Source organism: Channa argus, chromosome 1 (genome assembly GCF_033026475.1).
Source record: "Channa argus isolate prfri chromosome 1, Channa argus male v1.0, whole genome shotgun sequence".
Taxonomy (NCBI): Eukaryota; Metazoa; Chordata; class Actinopteri; order Anabantiformes; family Channidae; genus Channa; species Channa argus.
This window is the reverse complement of record NC_090197.1, coordinates 20,917,570-20,938,427: the sequence shown is the minus strand read 5'-3', so window position 1 is coordinate 20,938,427 and position 20,858 is coordinate 20,917,570. Positions and strand designations below refer to the sequence as shown.

The following is a 20,858-nucleotide window of genomic DNA, read 5'->3' as shown; positions in this document are numbered from 1 at the left end:
AAAAGTGAACCTATGTATTTTTTAAATGCATGTATGGGTATATTAGATTACCAGACCTGAAACCAGCAAACTATTTAATTCAATTATTCCAGCAAGGTTCATCTGTACACATCAAGTAGAAGGGAGAAACAAAATATACAAGTGCTTTTTACAATACAAATTAAGGCATTGTGCACATGCCACCAGCAATTGACTTGCCAAAACCATGTTTAACCAACAAAACAAATTAAAATAAAGCAAAGGCTGATTTTGTGACAGTTCTGCAGCATTTAAGTTCATTGGCAAACAGAATGGATTGATCAGAAACTAAAATTAGGGACGTCCTGCTTTACGTAGCACACAAACACATCTATAAAAGTGTAACATATGTAGCATCAGTGGTGACACCACAATTATTATTCTTCATAGACATGAGGATGTAGCCATCATTGCCCCAGTAGGTGGACCATGAATTCTTTATTAACCAGTATGGCTCCCCGTCCAGGGTACCATAACCCACTGCAAGCACAGCATGGTCCAAATCATCTATGGTATTACCTTAAGGGGGGTGCAAAACACAGAAAGTAAAATTTAAAGAAAGAAAGATAAACAAAAATAATAAAAATAAAAGTGCACAAGTGAGAGTTAAACTTACCACAGGCTGGTTCATAGTAGACACCATGGCTGTAAAAAACAAAGGATCTATGTGATGCATCAATGCTGACTGCCACAGGCCCATGTTTAAAAAGAGCCAGTTTTAGGGCCTCTGCATCTCCTGATGTGACATTGGTGTAGCTCTGGATATTTGCAGTGAGCTGGGATGAGTTCACGTGACAAAATCCATTCTGCTCAGAAATAAAAACAAAAGCCATTAAAAGAAGAAATAAAGGGAGCAATGTGATTAGTTCTAATCAAGCTATACTTGTCACACATTGTGTTTCCTATGCAGTATATTAGCAGTTAAATATTGTTCTGTTTTTATAGAACTGTTCATCCTACTGTATGCACACACACGTCTACTGTAAAGAGCAGAAGCATTGTAGAACAGGGCCAAAGTTTTTCAAGTCCAGATTTACAAATAAAGTTACAGTCAGAGGAGGAAGTTAGAGTCAGAGGATAAGGCTTTTAAGTAAATGATAGTTAGGTACAAAATAGACTGATTGTTTTTTAGTTGTGTCAGTACAAACATCACAGAATCATCTCACCATTCCCATATAGGCTCCATAAGATTCCATTGTGGCGATGCCTCCATGTTTCATGATCCACTCATAGGCTCTCCACTCCTCCCCACCATCACAGCCGTTATTGCCAAAACCCCAAGAGCAGTCCACCAGCACCTGCTGAGATAGAACCTGAAGGGAACCAGTCTAAAAGACAAGAGCAAAGAACCTGATCAATTCTTTGAAATATAAAATTTATAGTTTTACCAGCTGTGACATCCTGTAGCAAAACAAAACCTTACAACAATAAACATTACAAGAAACATATAAAACATGACACGCAATGTTGTGGAATCTAAGAATGAGGCTAAAATCAGCATAGACATGTGCACAAGGTTTGCAGTGGGAACAGGACCACATTAATATTAAACATTTCTTCACCATCCATTATCATCAGGTTGCTAGGCAAAAACTGTGCAGTCCCAAAGGAGAACATTTAAAATTGGCCTCTGGAGAGTTGCCCTGTTTATGAGCTTGTCTATGGGGATGGGGATGCTGCACCATGCAGGTCACTTCCTGATGGCAAACACTTCAGGACGAAATGCTTCACAACAGAACACTTTCCTTGCCAAATCAAATTGCCAAAGTTCACACACTCATCTCTACCACCATAGGCTCATTAGTTTAACAAGTGATGGGGCAATATGTGCCAAATATTTTAAATCTTTCTACTTTGAACAGGATTGAGTGATTTGCTTATTAAAATTTTGCAATACATTGCAGAAATGAAAAATGTGTTCTGATCTTTTTTTCTTTTTAGATTACTTCTAAAGAGGGTGTTAAAATATCAACCAATAAACCATATCACATTTTGTTTTAGCAACAACAATCTCCTCCTTAACAACTACTTCTGCCTTATCTCACTCTTAGAGTGCATGTGTGAGAGAGTCAAAGAATTTGGTCATGTCAGTGGGGGCCCATTAAACCAATAATAAAGCAGTCCAATGTTTGGATAGGAGTTGGTTGGCAACCCGGGAGAAGGAATGTCTTTGAGCTTTGCCTTCCACAGGATGGAGGCAGGCCAAAGCTGACAGTTTTATGTGCACACGTGCACGCACACACTAAAGTCTGTTGCATGAAACCGTAACTTATCCCTAGCCTGAGGGTGAGGACTTCTCATTGGTCAAAGATGCTTTAAGTATAATGGGAGCAACAGACATCAAAGGAATCTATAAAAATGAATACCTAGAAATGACAGGATAATCTGACACTTCTAAAAATCCTCAACTCAATTCTGCACAGATGTCTAAAATTATACCTCCATACACATTTTATACTGGCCACTGTCTTACTTTTGACATTGAAATGAGATATTTCCATTTTGTGTGATTTTATTATTCGTTTTTGGCCATTGTCCAATACTTGAAACCAAAATCACCTTCCACCTGCCCCATGTTTATCATTTATACATTTGTAGTTAACTTTTGGCACACTAGGACAGTTTCCATTTAGCCAGAATTTTCTGCCTAAATGACCCCCTTTCCTACAAAGATTATCAAAGCTACATCTTACTGTACAATATTATAACTAAAAGATAAACACCAAAAACAAGTGCACACTATGGGGCACATCTGTGGTTTCAAAGAGCATGAGGAAATGCCCCTGTGGACAATGGCTGGTGAAAGCTGCATCTAATCTTTTCTCACCTTCAGGAAGAGAGCACCCTCTACTGCTCCAGTGGTTGCAAAGCTCCAGCAGGAGCCACAGATGGCCTGGTCTTTCACCGGGGTCACAGCACCTGCCAGAGCAAAGCTGAAGTAAACACTAGCCGTTCTGTCATACAAACAATGTCAGTAAATATTTCAGACAGTATCATACTACCGTAAAGTCTCCAGTCTAGCGAATCTGGTACATTTACTCCTTTGTACATTTTTGAGGGGAAGGGGAGCCCTCTGTTTGGTGTTTTTCCTCGTTTTCTTCCCCTCATACTAGACAACTCTGACAAGGTGCGATCTGACAAAGAGTTCAGAGCCAGAGAGAAGGGCAGCCCAGCTCGGTTCTTGGAGTGGACGTACCTACACAAAACAGACACCTGGTTATGTGAAACTGCTGTGGATTATGGTCATTTGCAATGTTGCAGTGACACAGCTGTTTAATGTTAAATGTTGCGCTTACCTGAGATTATGCACAAAAGCATGCTCCCTCTCCTCATGTTCTTTTTCATCGCTGTACTGACGCTGGAACTTCTCTTTGAAGTGGGTGAACATGCTCTGAGAGTGGCCCGAAGCTGATGTGTGAATCAGATCTTTCATTGGATTAGCCAACATGTGGTGCTCCACTCCTGGACCAGGAAATCCCCCACACACCATCCCTACGGGAGAAAAATGAAATAATTGAAGAATGTTTCCCACTTCATTTTTAAAAAACCCTGATGCATTTGTGACATCTTGGCACAAACCTTCAGGCAGTGAGAAGACGTTTGGGTCCACCTGAGTGCTGAACTCTGTGTAGTCCACTAAGTATCTGTCATAGTGTGAGCCCAGCAGTGTGTTATATCCCATCATCTCATAATGGATGGGTGTGGGAGGCTGGACTTCACCATCCTCATTTTTCTTTGAAGAGGTCAACCACAGTGTGTATGTGTTCTTCTTGTAACCCACTATGGTGACATTCTGCCAAACTTCACACAAGGAACCTGCATAGTACTCCATTCTTAGAAACTAAGGAGGAAAATAACATTTGGACTTTTTACATACAGAAAAAAATTATGTATTTTAAACATCAATAAAAACAATTAATAGTGAAGCCATGGCATGGTGATTGAGATGATGGCTATACATTTTCATTAAGACCTGTGCTCTGTTGAAAACGATAAATAAAGTAGATAAAGGGCTTTCGCCTTGACCCTTTCAGGGGTCACAACAGCAGAATGTGTTCTGCACATTGATTTGGCATGTGTTTTTACACCAGATGCCCTTCCCGCTGCAACTCTTCCGTGTATGTCTGAGCTCTGGGCAACCAGTGTGGCTCTACGGTTGATGCTTTACCCATTGAGCCAACAGGCCCCCTTAAAAAAAAACAAAAACAAAAAAAAAAAACACAAACAAAAACTAAGATAAATGATAATGCTAACAGTTTAAATACTATGTAGTCTAGGATTTCCCTTTAACTTCACCAACTATAAAAAAAAGACAAAGACTTAAATCCTGATCATCAAGCCAGCCTTTATGAGTGAGACTCTTTACAGGCTGTGAAGTCTCTTGACAGGTGATCAGAGCATGAACATTGGTCAAGCCGAACAAAAACAGTAGTGCCATATACCCTGACAATCTTCTTTCTGGTGACATTTTATTCGCCAAATTAACCTCTTAATGTTGCGCTGTTAAAATACTAAACAGCAAATGTTTTATTTTTTTGAACATACATACCTGGAAACCTTTCAGATCTGGAATGGCTGCCTGTGGTGTCACCGTTTCATTATTTGTCCCATTGACCTGGAAGCACTTCATCACATTTTCCTCTACCTCTGTGGTCTCTGGAGTGACTTTATAGGCAACTCCCCACTGATAGTCTCCTCCCAACTGGTACGTTGACACTTGACCTAATGGTGAGCAAAGTGCCAATTACTTGACCAAGGCACACAATTACTACAGGCTCCTCTAAGCCAGGGGCACAACTCCATAGGCTGCAGACTTCTACACTGCAATGGCACATTGCTACAGGGCTTAGAGAGTGGTGCCATTTACCAAAAATGCTACACAGAAAGTTAAAAAGGTTTAGAGGCTATACCTTGAACTACGTTGCATCTTTTCCTGTTATTGTTAGTCACATGAGTATGTAAGACAAGTCATCATAATAAAGTTCCCAAAAGTGCTTGTTCAATCTGTTTTCACTTCTTTGTTTATGAGCTGAGTGATAAAAGTCCTGCTCTGTTAACTTTGGTCTGACACAACTGGCTCTCAGTTTCAGATCACTAACCCAACCAATAAGGATGTGGAGAGTTAGTGTTTTTTTAAAAAAAGGAAAATTGGTCAAAAGGTTTCTTACCATGGTAGTAGTCTATTCGGCTGGAGTTTGCTGATAGGTTTAACCAGGCCTCAAATGGCTCTTGAATCTCAGCATAGGGTAGAGATATAACTCCTGCAATGAATGTGAAACATGTGTGTAATGAGGCAAACTACTGATTAAAAAAGGGGCCCAAAATGTAACGTGACTTGATGTTGTACTGCTTACCTTTAACATGATATCTTTTCCCAAAATGTGGAAAGTTATTTACCCTTTTTCCCTCTGTAGCTGAAAAAACAAACAAACATGGGAACTGTTGAAACTAAAAAAAAAAAAAAAAAAAAAAAAACAGATGAACGTCATCTAATTCTTAAAAGTAACTAGATTCCTGGGAATATTTATGGCTACTTTTTGGCATTTTGACTGTCTTTAACCACTAAGGAAGAAAGTCAATGCAAATATCTGTGATAAAATGTGGTAATTTTAGCGGAGTCCGTATCCCTTCCCTGGGCATTTCCTTCATACACTGGGCAGAAAATACAAGACCTTGTGCAAGTAATTTCACTGATAATTTAATTTATTGGATGAGTTAAACAGCTAACTAACTCACTAAAGTCTAATGTTGCCTGCTGTAAATGACTCCCACATTACTTCCTTAAAAAAAAAGGCTACTGTAAAAAAGCAGAAGTTTAATAAATGCAGCATTGTTTATATCACATGCAGAGTTTAACACGAGATAGTTTAACTCAAGGTGCATTTTGTTATCCTGATCAGCAAGGTAATTGCGTGATTAAAGCCATAAGACGTGAACAAATAGACACTTCCTTAAGATGATTATCCCCTTCACCTTTGATATATACCAAATTCCTTCGTATGAAATATTATCCTTAAACAACAACAACATCAACAACAACGTGGCCCTTACAGAGAAGCTAACGTTAGCTGCTTTCGTAGCAGGTTGTGGCAAATTAAACGCTGTTTACGTTCTTACCTGTAACGGCACACACAAGAACAGCTGCAATATACCAACACCGCATTATTTCTCCCTGAGCTCAAACATACAGAAGTAAATAAAAGTTCAAACACTGCACAAAAGAAAAGCAAACATAGAACCAACTACCCACAAACTGTATAGACAGCAGATTATAAATACAGAGGTAACGATATCAGCTGTCGACCAATCACATAGCTGCTTGGTCGCGCGCAGTCCAATGGGATACGAGAGGCGGGATATATCGGCACCAATATCATGTGATTTGTGTCATATGACTATGACCCGGTCTAACAAGACCAGTATCTTCAGCTTGTGATTGACCAAACACACCTGAACTTTAAGACATTTAACGTGGTCTAGATTATTAACAACTTACAGTACATATGATAGAACATACAAAATAGTCACTACAAAACGTTTGACAGAATGTTCTTTAGACTGATGGGGACACTATCTCTGAAGAGGAAGTTTGTGCATCACTAGACATTTTTTTCCTCTTCTTTTCATATAGCCACGCTGTGGCGTTTTTGGCACGTTTGTTCGAGATTATTTGAGACACAAAATAAAGGATAGGGAAAGGCCACATTTAACATCATTTAAGAATATCTTGAAGTTCCTGCTGTGAACTGATGTTTTTGAATTCTGGAGAAGAGCCTGCAAGTTAGGTGTGACACCATGAGGGCACTGCGTTAATAAAATCAAACACAATTGCCTATACTCAGCATATCTGCAGCAGATATTTAGCTAAATTGATCTAAATAAATATTTAGAGATTGTTAGCACCTGTCCACTGCATATTGCACCTTACCTAGTGCTTTGGTCACGCACATTTTTTTTATGCTATTTTGAAACAATATTCACATGTCCATAAGTACCCTTTATAGGTAAGGTTCATACTGGCCCTCTTTAATGAGTTGAACTCAGATCGCTTTAAGGTGTGGACACTATTTTAAGATGAACTTGAAAAAATATGTATTGAAATAAGCAGTTTTGCAGGCCCAGTCCCTCTTGGAAAAGTTTCAAGTGTGTTAAACTGTAATTACTGTAACTACGAAATTATTTGTAAAATAAATAAACAAACAGTCCTATAAATATCCCAATGCCTCATCATTTCTGTGCTTTTTCTATAAAGAATGTTTATCTTAGTATTAATGCTAAACTTAAAGCACAAATAATTACCTATTTGTTAAAGATACAGTAGCCTGTAGTGAACTGCAGACAAAACCAAAACTTGGCACTAGATGTCAGTATGTGAACATATTGTCCATTATTATGAATGTTCTCTGTAAAGCCTGTTCTAGCACATCCATGTTCTGGGACAGATATTGATATGAAATGATGCAGCCTTAGGTCAGAAGCAGCATGCTTTTAGAAACCTGTGGAGACAGGCAGAAGACAAAGGGACTGGCATACAGAGTTACAGTATTAAGTAGAGAAGACTTTGCTGCCCTGATCTCTGTTAGGTGCGAGTCTTATGCATTAGCTGAAAGTCATGGGAGAACAGCTAGAACAACATAAAAAGCCAATTTGTGTATATGTGTTTGTATGTGCGTGTGTTTATGTGTGTTTTTTTCATGTTGTATCTCTTTGGCCAAACCGAATTCTAATATTGAGCATCTATTTGGCAATGCTTTGAATCATTCCCATTTGAAAAAGTACTGAACAAGATATTAGCAAAATTATTAGATAAAACAGTTATTAAAGAAAAGTGCTGAGACCTATTCTGTCTGCAGCTGCAGCTGAAAAGTGCTCTGCCCTCTGCATCTGTGAAGTGCAAATCATTGAACTACTCCAACCAAACATAGTTTTTAAATTCAAATATACTTAGATTTCAGAAAATAATAATGAAATGTCTTGCCTGTATGAGGAATATGTTGTGTACAGTATATTAACTGGAGTTTTAAAGAGAAAATGTGAAAATATGAATGCCAACATGGGCATTGTGACTATGCTTACATACTAATGTTTAGCAGCTGATGGTTATCAAATGTGGTAAGTAATTATATAAATGTACTCAAGTACTGTATATACTTAAGTACAAATTTGAGGTTCTTGTATGTGAGTATTGCATTTGTGTATTTCAACCTCTGAGGTTTACCATAGGCACCTAGTGTGTTTGCATGCTAACATATGCCATAGAGAAAATATTTAAACAAACCATTTTTCAGGTATTTGGTCATAAACCACACTATTGGATATTAAATATCTCTGAAATAATAGCTACATTAGTAATCCCAAAATTGTCACTCTGGGACAAAGTGGTGGACCAATAAACTGATATACCCAGAAACTATTGATGCTTGATGGCTAGAAGTAAGAAACCACATTCTCCTGCTTAAAAGGTCAAATCTACTAATAGCAAAACAGGTTGCAATGAACATATCAATAAACTAAATTGCTAATTGAGACATTGTCAGTCACTGATATTACATGAAACACATGTTTATTGCTTATTTTGTGTTAAATAATTATAACAGTAGGCACAAAACACTGTTCATATACAAGAATACAGGAGTATAAATATAGAATATCTGTAATACAGGATAGTATTTAAACATTTGTTAAAAACATAAAAGATACACTTAAAAACACACATTCACTCAGCCACAAATACTTTGCACTCAATAATAATAGTCACTTACTCATTCACTCACAAATAGCAATGGAAGACCATTTGTGTCTCAAAAGGTTCAGTTCCATCTTAAAGTCTCTTAGGTTTAGTGCTCAGAGTACGGCTTCCTCCAGTTTCTTCCTTGACAACTGTTACGTGTCAAATTAACATTTAAGGGGTTCAAAAGTCAAGGTAGAACAACACTCAATACAATATCAGACAGCTTTTTTGATTCTCATTTGAAGATTAAGAGCCAAAAAAGAGGCTTACAGTTCACATCAATACAAAGGGTTGCTTAGTAGTGAGTTTAGCATTTCAACATCAATAAAGCTTAATGGCATTACTTTTCATACATTACTGAAAGCTTTAGACAAGCTACATTGTTGCAGAGAGGACTGGGCACCTCTTAAATATGGCCATAATGCCATAAATCACAAGAAGATTTTCCTTTGTGACAAAAAACAGGTGCTCTTTTTTTAAGGACAAATCTAATTTGTAACATGATAAGAAAGGTTTTATGGCAAATGTAGTTGTTTACAATACATCCACATGATTTCACAAATTACACTATCTGACAAAGCGGTACTGATGGTCAAATACACTACATATAGCACCTTTAACGTGACACCATCTGATGAATACTGTGACATCATATCAGATTGGTTAGAGATGGGAGTGTGCAGCCTTATCTCAAACTGCTTAGTATAAGCACTTCACTTTTCTCTGTTCCACATCTTCTAGAAGTTAGTTTTGAGGGCCGAAGCTGGACATGGTGACTGCTGGTTACACACTATGTAGCAGAATCGTAGTGGCTGAGCTGGCAGAGGAGATTTCTGGGTTAATGTAACTGGGGTCTCGTTCATCCCCAGAGTCTACGTCTTGTTCTATTGCAGCAGTAAAGGTTAGTTTGTTCAGACCTGCTTCTAGCGCGGCCTCTGCTCCTTCTGCTCTGTCACCTGGAACACACATGCATACCCAAAAACACAAATCATACAAAGTTAATAAATGAGCAAGTTAAGTGAAAAGGTGTTGACTAATTTGTTTGGTGGAATGGAACCTCTCTAAGAAGTGAACATAGGAACAAATTTGAGGTGTAGTATTTACGTGAACATTTACTAGTTTCACTATATCTGTTATTTTTCACTAAATTAGTAACATTTAGAAAATGCAATAACTCACTTTCTGCTTATGCACAGTTCAAAAAAGGAAATATGCTTTAGAGGTACTGCTAGAAATATTTCTGAAGGTATTCATAGCCAGGTAAGTCGTTTCTCGGCTTTCATGTGTTGTTATGCTAGGTTAACTACGTCCTAACTCATGTATTGATGATATAACTTACTTACTCTCACTCTCAGAAATAAAGATCTATGTATTTGATAATCCACAACGGAGATACAAATCATTTTCAACATGTAGGGTGAAGAAGTACATCACAACTTAACACACATTGATGTGATGAGCACACACCTCTCTCTTGGTCGCAGTCTGGAGAGGAAGCTCCACTGCACTGGCTGCGAGGGCCCAGGAGAGGTGAGGCATGGCCAGAACCGCACACTGAGTCTGGGTCATGAGAGGTACAGGGGCTTACTAACTCCATGCCACTGGGACAGGAGGAGTAAAGGAGTGAGGATGAAGGAGAAGAGCAGTGGTAGGAGCAGGGGCTGTAGAGTGAGGAGGAGGGGTAGTGGGAGGGCATGTCGAGGGGTGTGCAGGCAGAGGTGGAAGGATGGGAGGAGGAAGAGGAAGGTGAGGAGGGCATTGCTTGGGGTGAGGGGGGGGAGTGAATGTCGGGCTCCTCCTCTGAGCTGCTACTGTGATTGTTCTCTTCGTCAATTGACACTGACACCACTGGAACACACAGACACACACAAACAAATATGTGTTTTAAACATGCAGACACACACAGATGCACTGACTAAAAACACACAAACTCTGATGCGGATGGGTCAACTGGAGAATTATTCATCCTAGAGTTGCACTCACTTGACAGACCATCTGACTCCATCTTAAAGTTGGCGATGTCATCATTGCCCCCATCTCCCTCTGCACCCACACCCTGCTCCCTGGTTCCCATGGCGAGGGAGCGTCGCTGGGCATGAATCTCCTCAGATATACTTTCTAGGTTGCGAAGGGCTGTGCGGTACTCTGCCTTAGCAACCACAAGTTTTGCCTGGCGCTCATCCACATGACGTTTAAGTTGCTAAAAAAAAACAAATACTCCCTTTTACTATGTGCTGGACGTACTTGTTGTTCATAGGATTGCTCCGTAGGAAAGTGTCAGCATGTTAATAGAATCACAATGACATGCTAATGCGTATATTTAGTAGGTATAACATTTACAATGTTAACCATCTTGGTTTAGTATTTTAGCATGCCAACATTGCATGCATATTGCAATGTTGCAACAATAACCTAACAAAGAGAAACTTTGACCTAATGATCACTCTATGAAATGTTAAGAGAAATGTTTTTACTCCTTATGTCAATAGAGACATGAATGAGTGATAAATATGCAAAATTGGACCCACAAACCAACAGACCAGCATCAGCCTGGCTAAAAAGGTACGAACCACTGGGCTTTTAAACAGTATTTACCAAATGGCAGATGTAGCAGTTATGTGACTATGCTGAAGAAATAATTTAAAAGCCTATTATTGTACATACCTCAAGCTGTAGGTAATACTTGGCTTTCAGTTCAAAATATGGCCTGTCGGAGAGAAAAACATAAAAAGAGGGAAAAAGCTGTGAGAGAGAGGGAGGAGGGGAAAATGGAGAAACCTCTGGATGAAAAACACTCCATCTGAGCAGTTACATTCCTTGGCTCATACAAAGGGAGCACACCCCAACACTGCAAAGCCAACACACCAAACATCTGGAGTTCATCACGCGACATAAACGAAACCCCTCTATCCATCTCTTTTTCTCACACAAAAACACACTCACATATAAAGAGAGGGGGAGTTTATTTCATGTCAGTACCAAAAGAAAACTAAAGTATGCACCTAGATTTGTTGATGGAGCGCTTGAGTTTCTTCTCTAACTGCTTCATGTGGCTGATACAGGAGTTGTAGTTAGCTGCTGTTTTCCTGTGTTCGGTTTCGCTGTGCGTTCTCGCCTGCTCTGCCTCCATCACCTGAAACAGCGTCAGTTAGCAGGCTGAATCTCAAGCCTCAAGCACTAATTACTTGTTAGGGTGTTATAGGATAGCATGTTCATACCCTCTGAGTGGCATGGTTGAGCATTTCCTGCCAGGCGGAGTCAAACTGACGGCTGTCCACCTCCAGTAGCCTCTCCTCAGCCAGGGCAATGGTCTCCTTGGCTGCCCGCAAGATCTCCACTGCCCGCTGGAACTCCTGAGTGGCCTTTTGGGCCTCAACCTGGGCCTTTGGTTTTAACAGAAGGGTAGTTATATCGAATGCAAAAATGAGCATGGTTGTTAAATATATAATATTTCAGTTTTCAGGTGATAAATTGTAATGCTGTTGAGTTCAGGATTTTATAATAGACTGAGATTTCACCTAATTCTGACGTCATGAAAAGTGACAAGTGTGAAAACATAGACAAAAAGCTGAATTTATAGTGTGACAGCTTCCAATCAGCTAAAAACACCCTTTTTAGTAATCAGCTTTGACACACACCTCTCACATCGTATGGAAGCGCAGCACTGGTCATGCGCCTGTCTGTTAAATTTATGACCTACATTTCCTCTTCCATGACTTATTTCCTGTGACAGCCATAGTGAAACAAGGGATTTTGTATCACACGCACACACACACACACACACACACAAACACACAACTGAGCCTTGATACAGTAGACAAACAAAAGCTTTGTCAGTAAGAAAATCTGACACATTGTCAGAAGGATAATCCTGCCCACTGCCACAGTCAATGGGAGGATTATTTCTATCGTGCTTGACATATTTAGACCCACTCTCTCCACTCTGACAGGCGTGACTTAAAGGTCAGTTTATTGGGTGAATACTAAGATTAAGTAGTTACAGTAAATCCAATCATATTTCTTGTATAATTCATATTTGTAAATTAAATGGAGACCTTCATCTGTGAGGAAGATAAAACTAAGGCTTATATCAACAGCATTTAACATAAGCATTGCTTGATCTCAGATGAACACACACCAGGAATGCTTCAGACTATCCCAGGGGATTCAGAGGTTTCATTTTGAGGTATTGAAAAAAGAAAAGAAAAGGCAAAAGAAAATTGACTTGCATCAGAGAGTGTTATGCAACTCAAGGCATTTCCGTTTATTTTTTTCAACTCTATTCATTGAACACCTTTATGGGGTTAGGGAATTGTTTATTCAGTTTGATGGTACACCCTTCCCTCTATGCTTTCCTTAAACCACTGGCTGTAAATAATAGGTCAGTCTGCCTGGTACGCCACTGACCTTTTTTAACAGTGTTTTCTGAGTGAATACTGTACTTCTACAATAAAAACAAACGTGCGTGTTTAGTCTGTGTTTCTATGCCTGAGCATTCGGAATAGATTATTGTATGTTATACAGCTAAATTGGCATTTTAAACTGAAATAAAGTCCTTCATTCATGTTACAACAATGGACAATTAACTTTTTCAATAATAACCTCTTTGCAATCCAAGTGTGTTTTCTGTGTCCCAATATTATACAGAATAATAAATACAGAAGAACTTTATTTTACAGACACTTTATTTTTAAACTGGGGATTGGAATAAGCTGCCACATGGCATCACCTTAACTAATGTGGCTATCATCTTAGCAAACAGTGGCCTATTTACAAATTCAGGAAACAGACGTGTGCACGCGAGCACAGGCACACGCACGCATGCACACACACACACACACACACACACATATATATATATACATATATATATATATATATACATATATATATATATATATACAGACACACACACACACACACAACTAAACACTTAACTAAGACGCTAAAGGTATAAAGCATAAAACCAAAAGTATGCACTTAAAGATGCTAATGTGCTCTGAGAAATGTGTGATTATTTGTGATAACTTTGTGCTTGTCACTTCATATTAAAAAGCTTTTAAAATAGCAGACTCTCAGCTCTTAGGCCTTTTTCTCATGGCCTTTCTGGTACATTACTCCCCCCACCAGAACACATCCTTCTGACACTGTCAGCATGTTTATGCTTTGTCTCAAACAAACTTTGGAAAATCCCAAAACTGCCATAAACACTGGCATATTGAGTGTAGTTATCCTGTGATATGTGAGTGCTGCAGTGGTTAGAGTGTTGCAGTGGTTACACCTTCTTCGGTGTAGTACTAGAGAACGGGGAAGATAAAGATCACTCTTTGTGTTTTATCTGTTAGCTTGAAAATCTGGCAAAGATGAATCCCTCCTTTTTCTCCCTTGTCGTGACCCATTTCCCATGCTCCAGGAAGAGAGAGGGTTCAGGGAAAACAGAAGGAGAATGATGGATATTTAATAAGACAAAACCAGGAAGGAGAAACAGAAAAAGAACTGAATACATCCATCAATCTGGTCGAGTTGGAGTTAAAAGTCACACAAAAATGCTTCGTGCTTCACAGAACCATCATGCAGAATTAGATGCTGAGTAACACACATCAAAAAAGTAGGGACACAATTGTCATGAAACAAAAATTACGCTGCACATGAGACGGCGTGAATGATGAGCCATGTCATCAGCTAATTAAGCTGATGTCATGGCACCATGGTATCTGACTGTCGCAGGAGCAAACAATACAGTGGTTTGATCCTGAATACCACAATGCCCTGTCACCTTGTTTATACACCATGACTGTTCATATCATCCTGTTAAAGAATGTTTTGATGAGTGTATGCATGACTGTGTGTGTGTGTGTGTGTGTATTTATTCGTTTTGTAATGTGTCATGTGTCAGACACTGTGACTGTTAACCTGTCGGACATCTCTGTGTCTAGTAATACAGCCCCTTTACAGTTTTGGGAGGTGAGAGAGATGGAGGGTGAAGAGGTAGAGAGAGATGAGAGAGGGGGTACAGGAGACAGGAAGACAGACAGGCAGACAGATAGGCAGTGGTGCAGAAGGAATGCTGGGTAAAAAGGACAAAAGATAGGACAGGGCAGGCAAATTCCTATACACCACCCTGCTAATCTCTTGGAATGTATGGGGGGAAAACATGCTGGGGATGGGAGTATGAGGCTGGGTTATGCGTGGGGGTAGGTGCAATAATGTGAAAGTGTGTGTCTTGTCTCAAGTAAGGGTAGGCGCTCGAATACCTTCAAAATAGGTCATGAATAAAATATTAAACATTCATCTATAAATCATGACTGGACAATATGTCCCAAGGCCATCATTGTGGCCTTGCTCTGTTTAAAGACACAGACACACACATACACTTACTAAAAGCAAAGTTTTTTTTTTTTTATCCTTTGACGTGAACAAAACGTCCAAGTAATCCCTGACACTAATGTGATACTTTCAGAAGCAGACACCACAGCCAGGTTGTCAGAATTGTTTGTCATATTGCAAAAGAAATAAGAAACCAAGCTCACACTCACACAAATACACTATCTATTTCAGTTTGGTCGCTCAGCTCTGACACACAAATGTCAGCCGTCTGATGAATGACTTAAGCTCTCTCCTTCTTGGCTCAGCCAGGGTGCAGGAGGGTAAATATCTGGTGCTATCCAATCAGATAAAACCTCAAAAGGCTGGAGATACTAGTCAGTAAAGGACATGACCGACCGCAGCACAGTCTAGTGCACTAAGACTTGGGTCACCCTACTTTGCATGTACAGTACCTGCAACACTGCAGGAAGCATGAAACCACTAAGACCTCTAAATGAAGCCAGTCAGTTGTAAAAAATATGGTAAGTCTAGATTTTCGTGTAGTTCAGACAATACCTCTGCTCCACAATGAACTGGTGTGTGTGTGTGTGTGTGTGATACTAGCTTAGGAAACAAAGATGTGTGTTTAAAAATAGACTTCACGTGACTGAGCTCCTTTTAAGTAGATATAAGCTGAGCTCTTTAACTTCTCGTGGCTAATCCTCAGTAAGCCTGCCCTCACACTCTGTCTGCCGACCTCAGAGATTCACTGCAGCTCTCTTCAGTGATGGTGTGTGTGTACATACCTGTCTGGCTATTTTGCGGGCCTCCCAGTATGGTTTGGAGTCATCCACGGCCCGTCCAATCCTCTTTACCTGCTCGTCTAGCTTCATCGTCGCCTCCACCAGCACTGCACGAAAGCGCTGACGACAGTCCTACACACATATACACAAAGATGTGAGTTTTGAAAGTAAGCAGTAAATCTGATTTCAGTGATGCCAGCAGCATGGCTCTATAATAGGCAATGCAACCATCACTTTGGTCCAGACTTAAATATCTCAACAACTATGTGATGGATAACTGTAATACAAGACTTCCCTGTTTCCCTCACAAAATAATAATAATAACAATAATGATAATGTCAACTAAGGCGACTATCAAAGTTTGTTCTGTTGGTTTAGGACAAAATTCTTGAAATTGAGATTTTGATCAGCCTTGGCTGTGTGTAGTGCTAATAACTAATGTCAGCATGCTAACATGAAAAACTAAAATGGTAAATATGATAATCATACCTGTATTTGCATTGCAACATCGGGGTGGGAGGGTGGGGGGTTGGGGTTAACATTTAAATCTGAGCACCACTAGCTGCTACTATAGTCTTTCTCAATTGTTGGCTTAAGGCCCCTTTGGGGCACAGTGAAAACTATCCAGACCAAATCATTTAGATAACACTTGTCTTGTGTTTCGCGCTTAGGCACCAGCTGCAAGTCTGCCTGCGGCATGGCTGCCCTTGTGTCGTTTTTGGCCTAAAGCAGCTCTTCAAGTTTATCAAAATCATTACTAAGCTATTAACCAAATATCTGCTCAAACTTTAAAATATACAGCTGTACCTCTCTTTTGCTTGCTGCTTTAGTCGGTTTTCCCTCAGTGTTGTTGAGAAAATATTATATAAAGTCTTTAAAGATGAAATCTTGGATGTTTGAAAGCAATTATCTCACATAACAAACAACATCTGTGTGTGTGTTCATGGGGCAGGGTGAACTTCTTGATTATACGGCAGTGTTAAAGAGGCAGAACATCTGTTTGTATGGGCTGTATTTGTGTGTCTTTGTGTGTGTGTACAGTGTGTCTATATATGTTGATTGTATGTATGATTTCTATATGAGCTTGAAAGGCAGCATTAGCTGCATCCTGTTTGTAAAAGTGACAGAGGAATAAACCAGTGGTTAAAGAGGGAAAAGGAAGAAGGTACAACAGGAAACACACTTCCTCTGATATCATGTTTCCTGACTTCCTTTTCAAGCAGTTTCTACTCATATATTGCTATTAATAAAGTTAATAATTGCACACAAACTCTTAGACTTGTTGTCTTTATCTGTCTTTCTCCACACACACAAACACATATACATGCACACATGCTCACACACACACAAACTCATACACAATGTTGTATCTCTGCCAGGGCACATAAGAGGTTTAGTATTTTTTGGCAGCATAAAGAACCTCGAATATGAGCATTGATTTTAACATCAGATTCTCCTGAATCCTCTGTATCTACTGTACATGGTCCTTAATCATCTCCAGATGCTGCAGGAAAACTGCCAGCTGCATTTTCACAATCTTGAATGCCTTTGCTTTCTGTTTGCTTTTGTCTGTGTCTTTGTGTAAATCAGTAACTCTACAAACACATCTGTTCCCTAAATATATATTGTCAAAGCAGAGAAATACATGAAAATTTAAGGACTCTGGATAATGATGTTTTTATATTTAGCTAGAAATAAACAATAGATAACGATGGTTCCAACATCTCTCTCTGCCTCAATTTATTCCAGCTTCAGCTTGTAGAGTTTGAGTATGACTGAAAGCCTAATGAGAACCAGCAGAGGCCTGCTTTGAGGAAAATAAAAACAGCGGCTTGCCTCTGGAATGTATTTACGTCTGATGAACAGTGTCCCTCATTTCGCATATTTAAGTCAAGAGTGAAAAACTTACACCTCCATACATCTTTCTGCTGTTCCTTGTAGTCTTTAGCCCCTCTTTCCTTTTTAAAGTATTTGATTTTTTTCTAAAAGTAAAGCAAGGAGAATTGCCAGGAAACAAAGAGAGCACTTTAGAGGTTTAAATTGCTCCCTATGTGCTATTCAAATATTAGATTTAACGTTCACAGTTGTGCCTCGTGTAGCACTAAGGGTTCATGCAGCACACTGTGGTTTAGCAGAAGTGAGAGTTGCAGCTTCAGTTTTTCCACATTTCCACCTAGAAGCAGTTCCTGCAATTAGGAAAATTCCATTTCAAAGCAATGACCTTGTTGCTAGGAAAACACACTAAGGCACAATGGAAACAAGATGAATGATCAGCACTGTTTACAGTTAAACAGGAATCTTAAAGTAAGACTTGTAATGGCTCCCTGCAATGTAGGTTTTTGCAGCGCAGCCGAGGGCTCAAAGTGTTTCCCCCAGCAAGCAGAGGCAATGATAACAATGATAACAGTGTTGCTGGTTGGTGTTTCCTCTTACCTCCAGCTCACTCTCCCTGCGGTTGATGTCATCTGTAGACTGGTTTAACTTCTCCAGCTCCCCCTTTTCACACACAATGTTGGATGCATGAACAGCAGAGAGAAAAAGAGAGTTGAACAAAAAATGATTGAGCATGCAGCCTCCAAAAGCCGGTTGACACATTCAATCAACACGGATATCAGCACATTTAATAAATGGAAACGTCTGTACATTATTTCAGATACGGTCTCTCCTGTTATTACATTAGGCTTCACCTTTCATTTGAATGTCACTTTCACCGCTGGTCACATCTGGAACCAAAATCAAATCTCACCTGAATTCTAGGATCCACTTCTTCCTCCTCCTCAGCGCATTGGGAGTCTTCCTCACAATTATCCACATTTCGTGAAGGATCCATTTTTTGGATTTGTGGATTTACCGTTTGGAAAGATGGAAATGTGAGGGTCTTTACAAAGCACGACCCTGGGGTTCTGGACGGACAGCAGGGGTGTCCAGCAGTGATCAGCCCTGTCTAACCTTTACACTCAGCACAATGCATAGTTCAGTCTTTTGGGGGTTTCAGTGGGTTTAAAGAACTGTAGAAGTCCGCGTCCGACTCGCCACACGGAGGTCCAGTACCAACTGTGGAGGACCAATACCTCGGGGTTCGACAGCAGACGAACTGTGTCAAAAGAAAGTGTTGATGCTCAATAAAAGTATGTCCGGTTTGGACTTTCAAAATAATACTGGGCGCTCTTTGAAAACAGGGCTGACCAAAATTACCATCGGTTGATGAATCGCTGATCCATAATCGTTACCGTTTGTTTGTTGTTGCTGCTTTAGTTGTGACTGCGTTGTAACAAAAATTCTACCAGTTTCAATTTCATAATTTTTCTGCGAAAAAAAACTTAACGTTTTGGGGTTTTTGACTGATAGCAATAGATCAGGGTAAACTCGGGGTCTAGGGTTTTTGCCCTCTTGGGTTATGATAAAAAAATAAATATTGGCTTGTAAAATGTAAAATATATAAACCCCTACTTACGAATCTGATGAATTGTTGAATAAATTAAGCTTTTATTTTGACCGGTCCTAGTCTTGTTAAAATTACTTACTTCCGGTTTGACGCAGTTCTGTAATTGAGAGCCGGTTTACCTCGCCCTCTAGTGGTGAGGACTCCTGGGAGCATCAGCTGGGTGTCATTACAGGTTATTTGCCCCATGGTTACAGGAAACAAAAAGAAAACTCTGGTTTCCAGCGAGTGTATTCACTAATGATTCATTTGTTTTAGCCTGTAATGCAGTCACAGTGGAAATCTACTCACTACCACATATGTGCAAGCTTGGACTCAGGTCTAAAAATCCCCACTCAGCTCATGATATAAAAACGGAAAACCCCTGATTAAAGTGACCGCAATGTATATTGTAACCCACCACCATTAACTGACTTGTTTTTGTCCTCTGCTGTTATTAGCAAACAAGTTGTTTTTGTCAAAAGATTAATATTATATTATAAAAACTGTAGACACAAGCTCAATGAAGTTTGTCTGCTAGTAAATCTGTCATTATCTCAGAGAAATAAAAACTTTTTACTCTTTACTACAATTTCTTGTTCAGTTTTGCTCTTAAATGCAACAGTAAACACATTTGATTATTAAATTAAAGAAGACACTGAACCCCCAAAAGCCATTCCCCTCCCCGGCTGTGCAGTGCTGGTCCAAGCTCGTTAGAAATTGGGGAGGGCATCTGGTGTAAAAACTGTGCCAAATCCTGACAATGATCTGCTGTGGCGACCCCGAACTCACCGGATAAGCCGAGAGGACAAAAATGAAAATTTCAGTAGCTTATCCAAAGATTTAATGATGTCATCTGGACCTCTTTTGTCTTAGTTAGAAGTCCAGTTGACATGATTCATTCTGACATATCAGTAGCTTAGTTTTTGGTCTATTTTGACATTAAAATGTGTATTTACCACAAAACATTTTTGGGGGTAATACTGCCTCTGCTTTGGTTATTTGGTTTAGCTCAGTATTAATAAATGAGTAAAAGCCTTTTATTGTAGTAACAGAATGTCTCACTTCTTATAATATCAGTGAGACAACTGTAAACCCAGTGCTTAGCCAAAACTAGTAACAAGTGCAGCAGAAGTTAACTTATACCCTCATCTAGATGTGCTGTTCAGTATCCACCATATATATTGAATATGAGCAAACATAACTCTACCTATTGTAAACAGAAACATGCAGGTGAGGAAGTATGTTTTGTACAAATGTACAAAAAAGTACCTCCTGAGTAAAAATGTTAGGAAATTAAGCAAAATATTCAATTATGCGCTGACTGTCAGTTGTACAGTAGAAAATGAAAAAAGGGAAATATTCATCAACAGAAATATTGTCATGGTGAAAGTACATTTCAGGTGGACTTATAACTAAAAAGCTTAAATATTTACTATCATGTGAATTGTAGTTTTCCTTCCACATTGTTTTTGATAAAAGGATCAGTTTGTAGTATGGGTAAACAACTGAATGTCCTATATTGGCAGTTATTAATCTGAAATCTAATCTCGTTTAATCTGGTTTAATCTTGTTTATA

General features: G+C 39.3%; 2 protein-coding genes across 3 annotated transcripts; both read right to left on the bottom strand.

Annotated features, from left to right (window-relative positions):
- Positions 1 to 60: 60 nt before the first annotated feature.
- zgc:110239 (uncharacterized protein LOC550326 homolog) lies at positions 61 to 6,304 on the bottom strand. The gene is made up of 11 exons (XM_067506531.1): positions 6,136 to 6,304; positions 5,373 to 5,432; positions 5,187 to 5,279; positions 4,568 to 4,740; positions 3,598 to 3,859; positions 3,315 to 3,510; positions 3,021 to 3,214; positions 2,846 to 2,937; positions 1,185 to 1,346; positions 635 to 824; positions 61 to 537 (listed from the first exon to the last, which is right to left on the bottom strand). The coding sequence occupies exons 1-11, from the start codon at positions 6,179 to 6,181 to the stop codon at positions 350 to 352; spliced, it is 1,656 nt and encodes a 551-aa protein (XP_067362632.1). The 5' UTR covers positions 6,182 to 6,304; the 3' UTR covers positions 61 to 349.
- A 2,260-nt stretch (positions 6,305 to 8,564) lies between these two features.
- Positions 8,565 to 18,976, bottom strand: LOC137128466 (SH3 domain-binding protein 5-like). 2 transcript variants are annotated; one of them, XM_067506506.1, is made up of 9 exons: positions 18,605 to 18,976; positions 18,292 to 18,354; positions 15,862 to 15,990; positions 11,968 to 12,132; positions 11,752 to 11,882; positions 11,414 to 11,456; positions 10,733 to 10,949; positions 10,217 to 10,597; positions 8,565 to 9,705 (listed from the first exon to the last, which is right to left on the bottom strand). In XM_067506506.1, exons 1-9 carry the CDS (start codon positions 18,686 to 18,688, stop codon positions 9,533 to 9,535), a joined length of 1,386 nt encoding a protein of 461 aa, XP_067362607.1. In that variant the 5' UTR covers positions 18,689 to 18,976; the 3' UTR covers positions 8,565 to 9,532. The 2 variants fall into 2 exon arrangements, with proteins under 2 accessions (XP_067362607.1, XP_067362617.1); XM_067506516.1 differs by lacking the exons at positions 18,292 to 18,354; positions 18,605 to 18,976 and adding an exon at positions 17,768 to 17,938.
- Between the last annotated feature and the right edge of the window lie 1,882 nt (positions 18,977 to 20,858).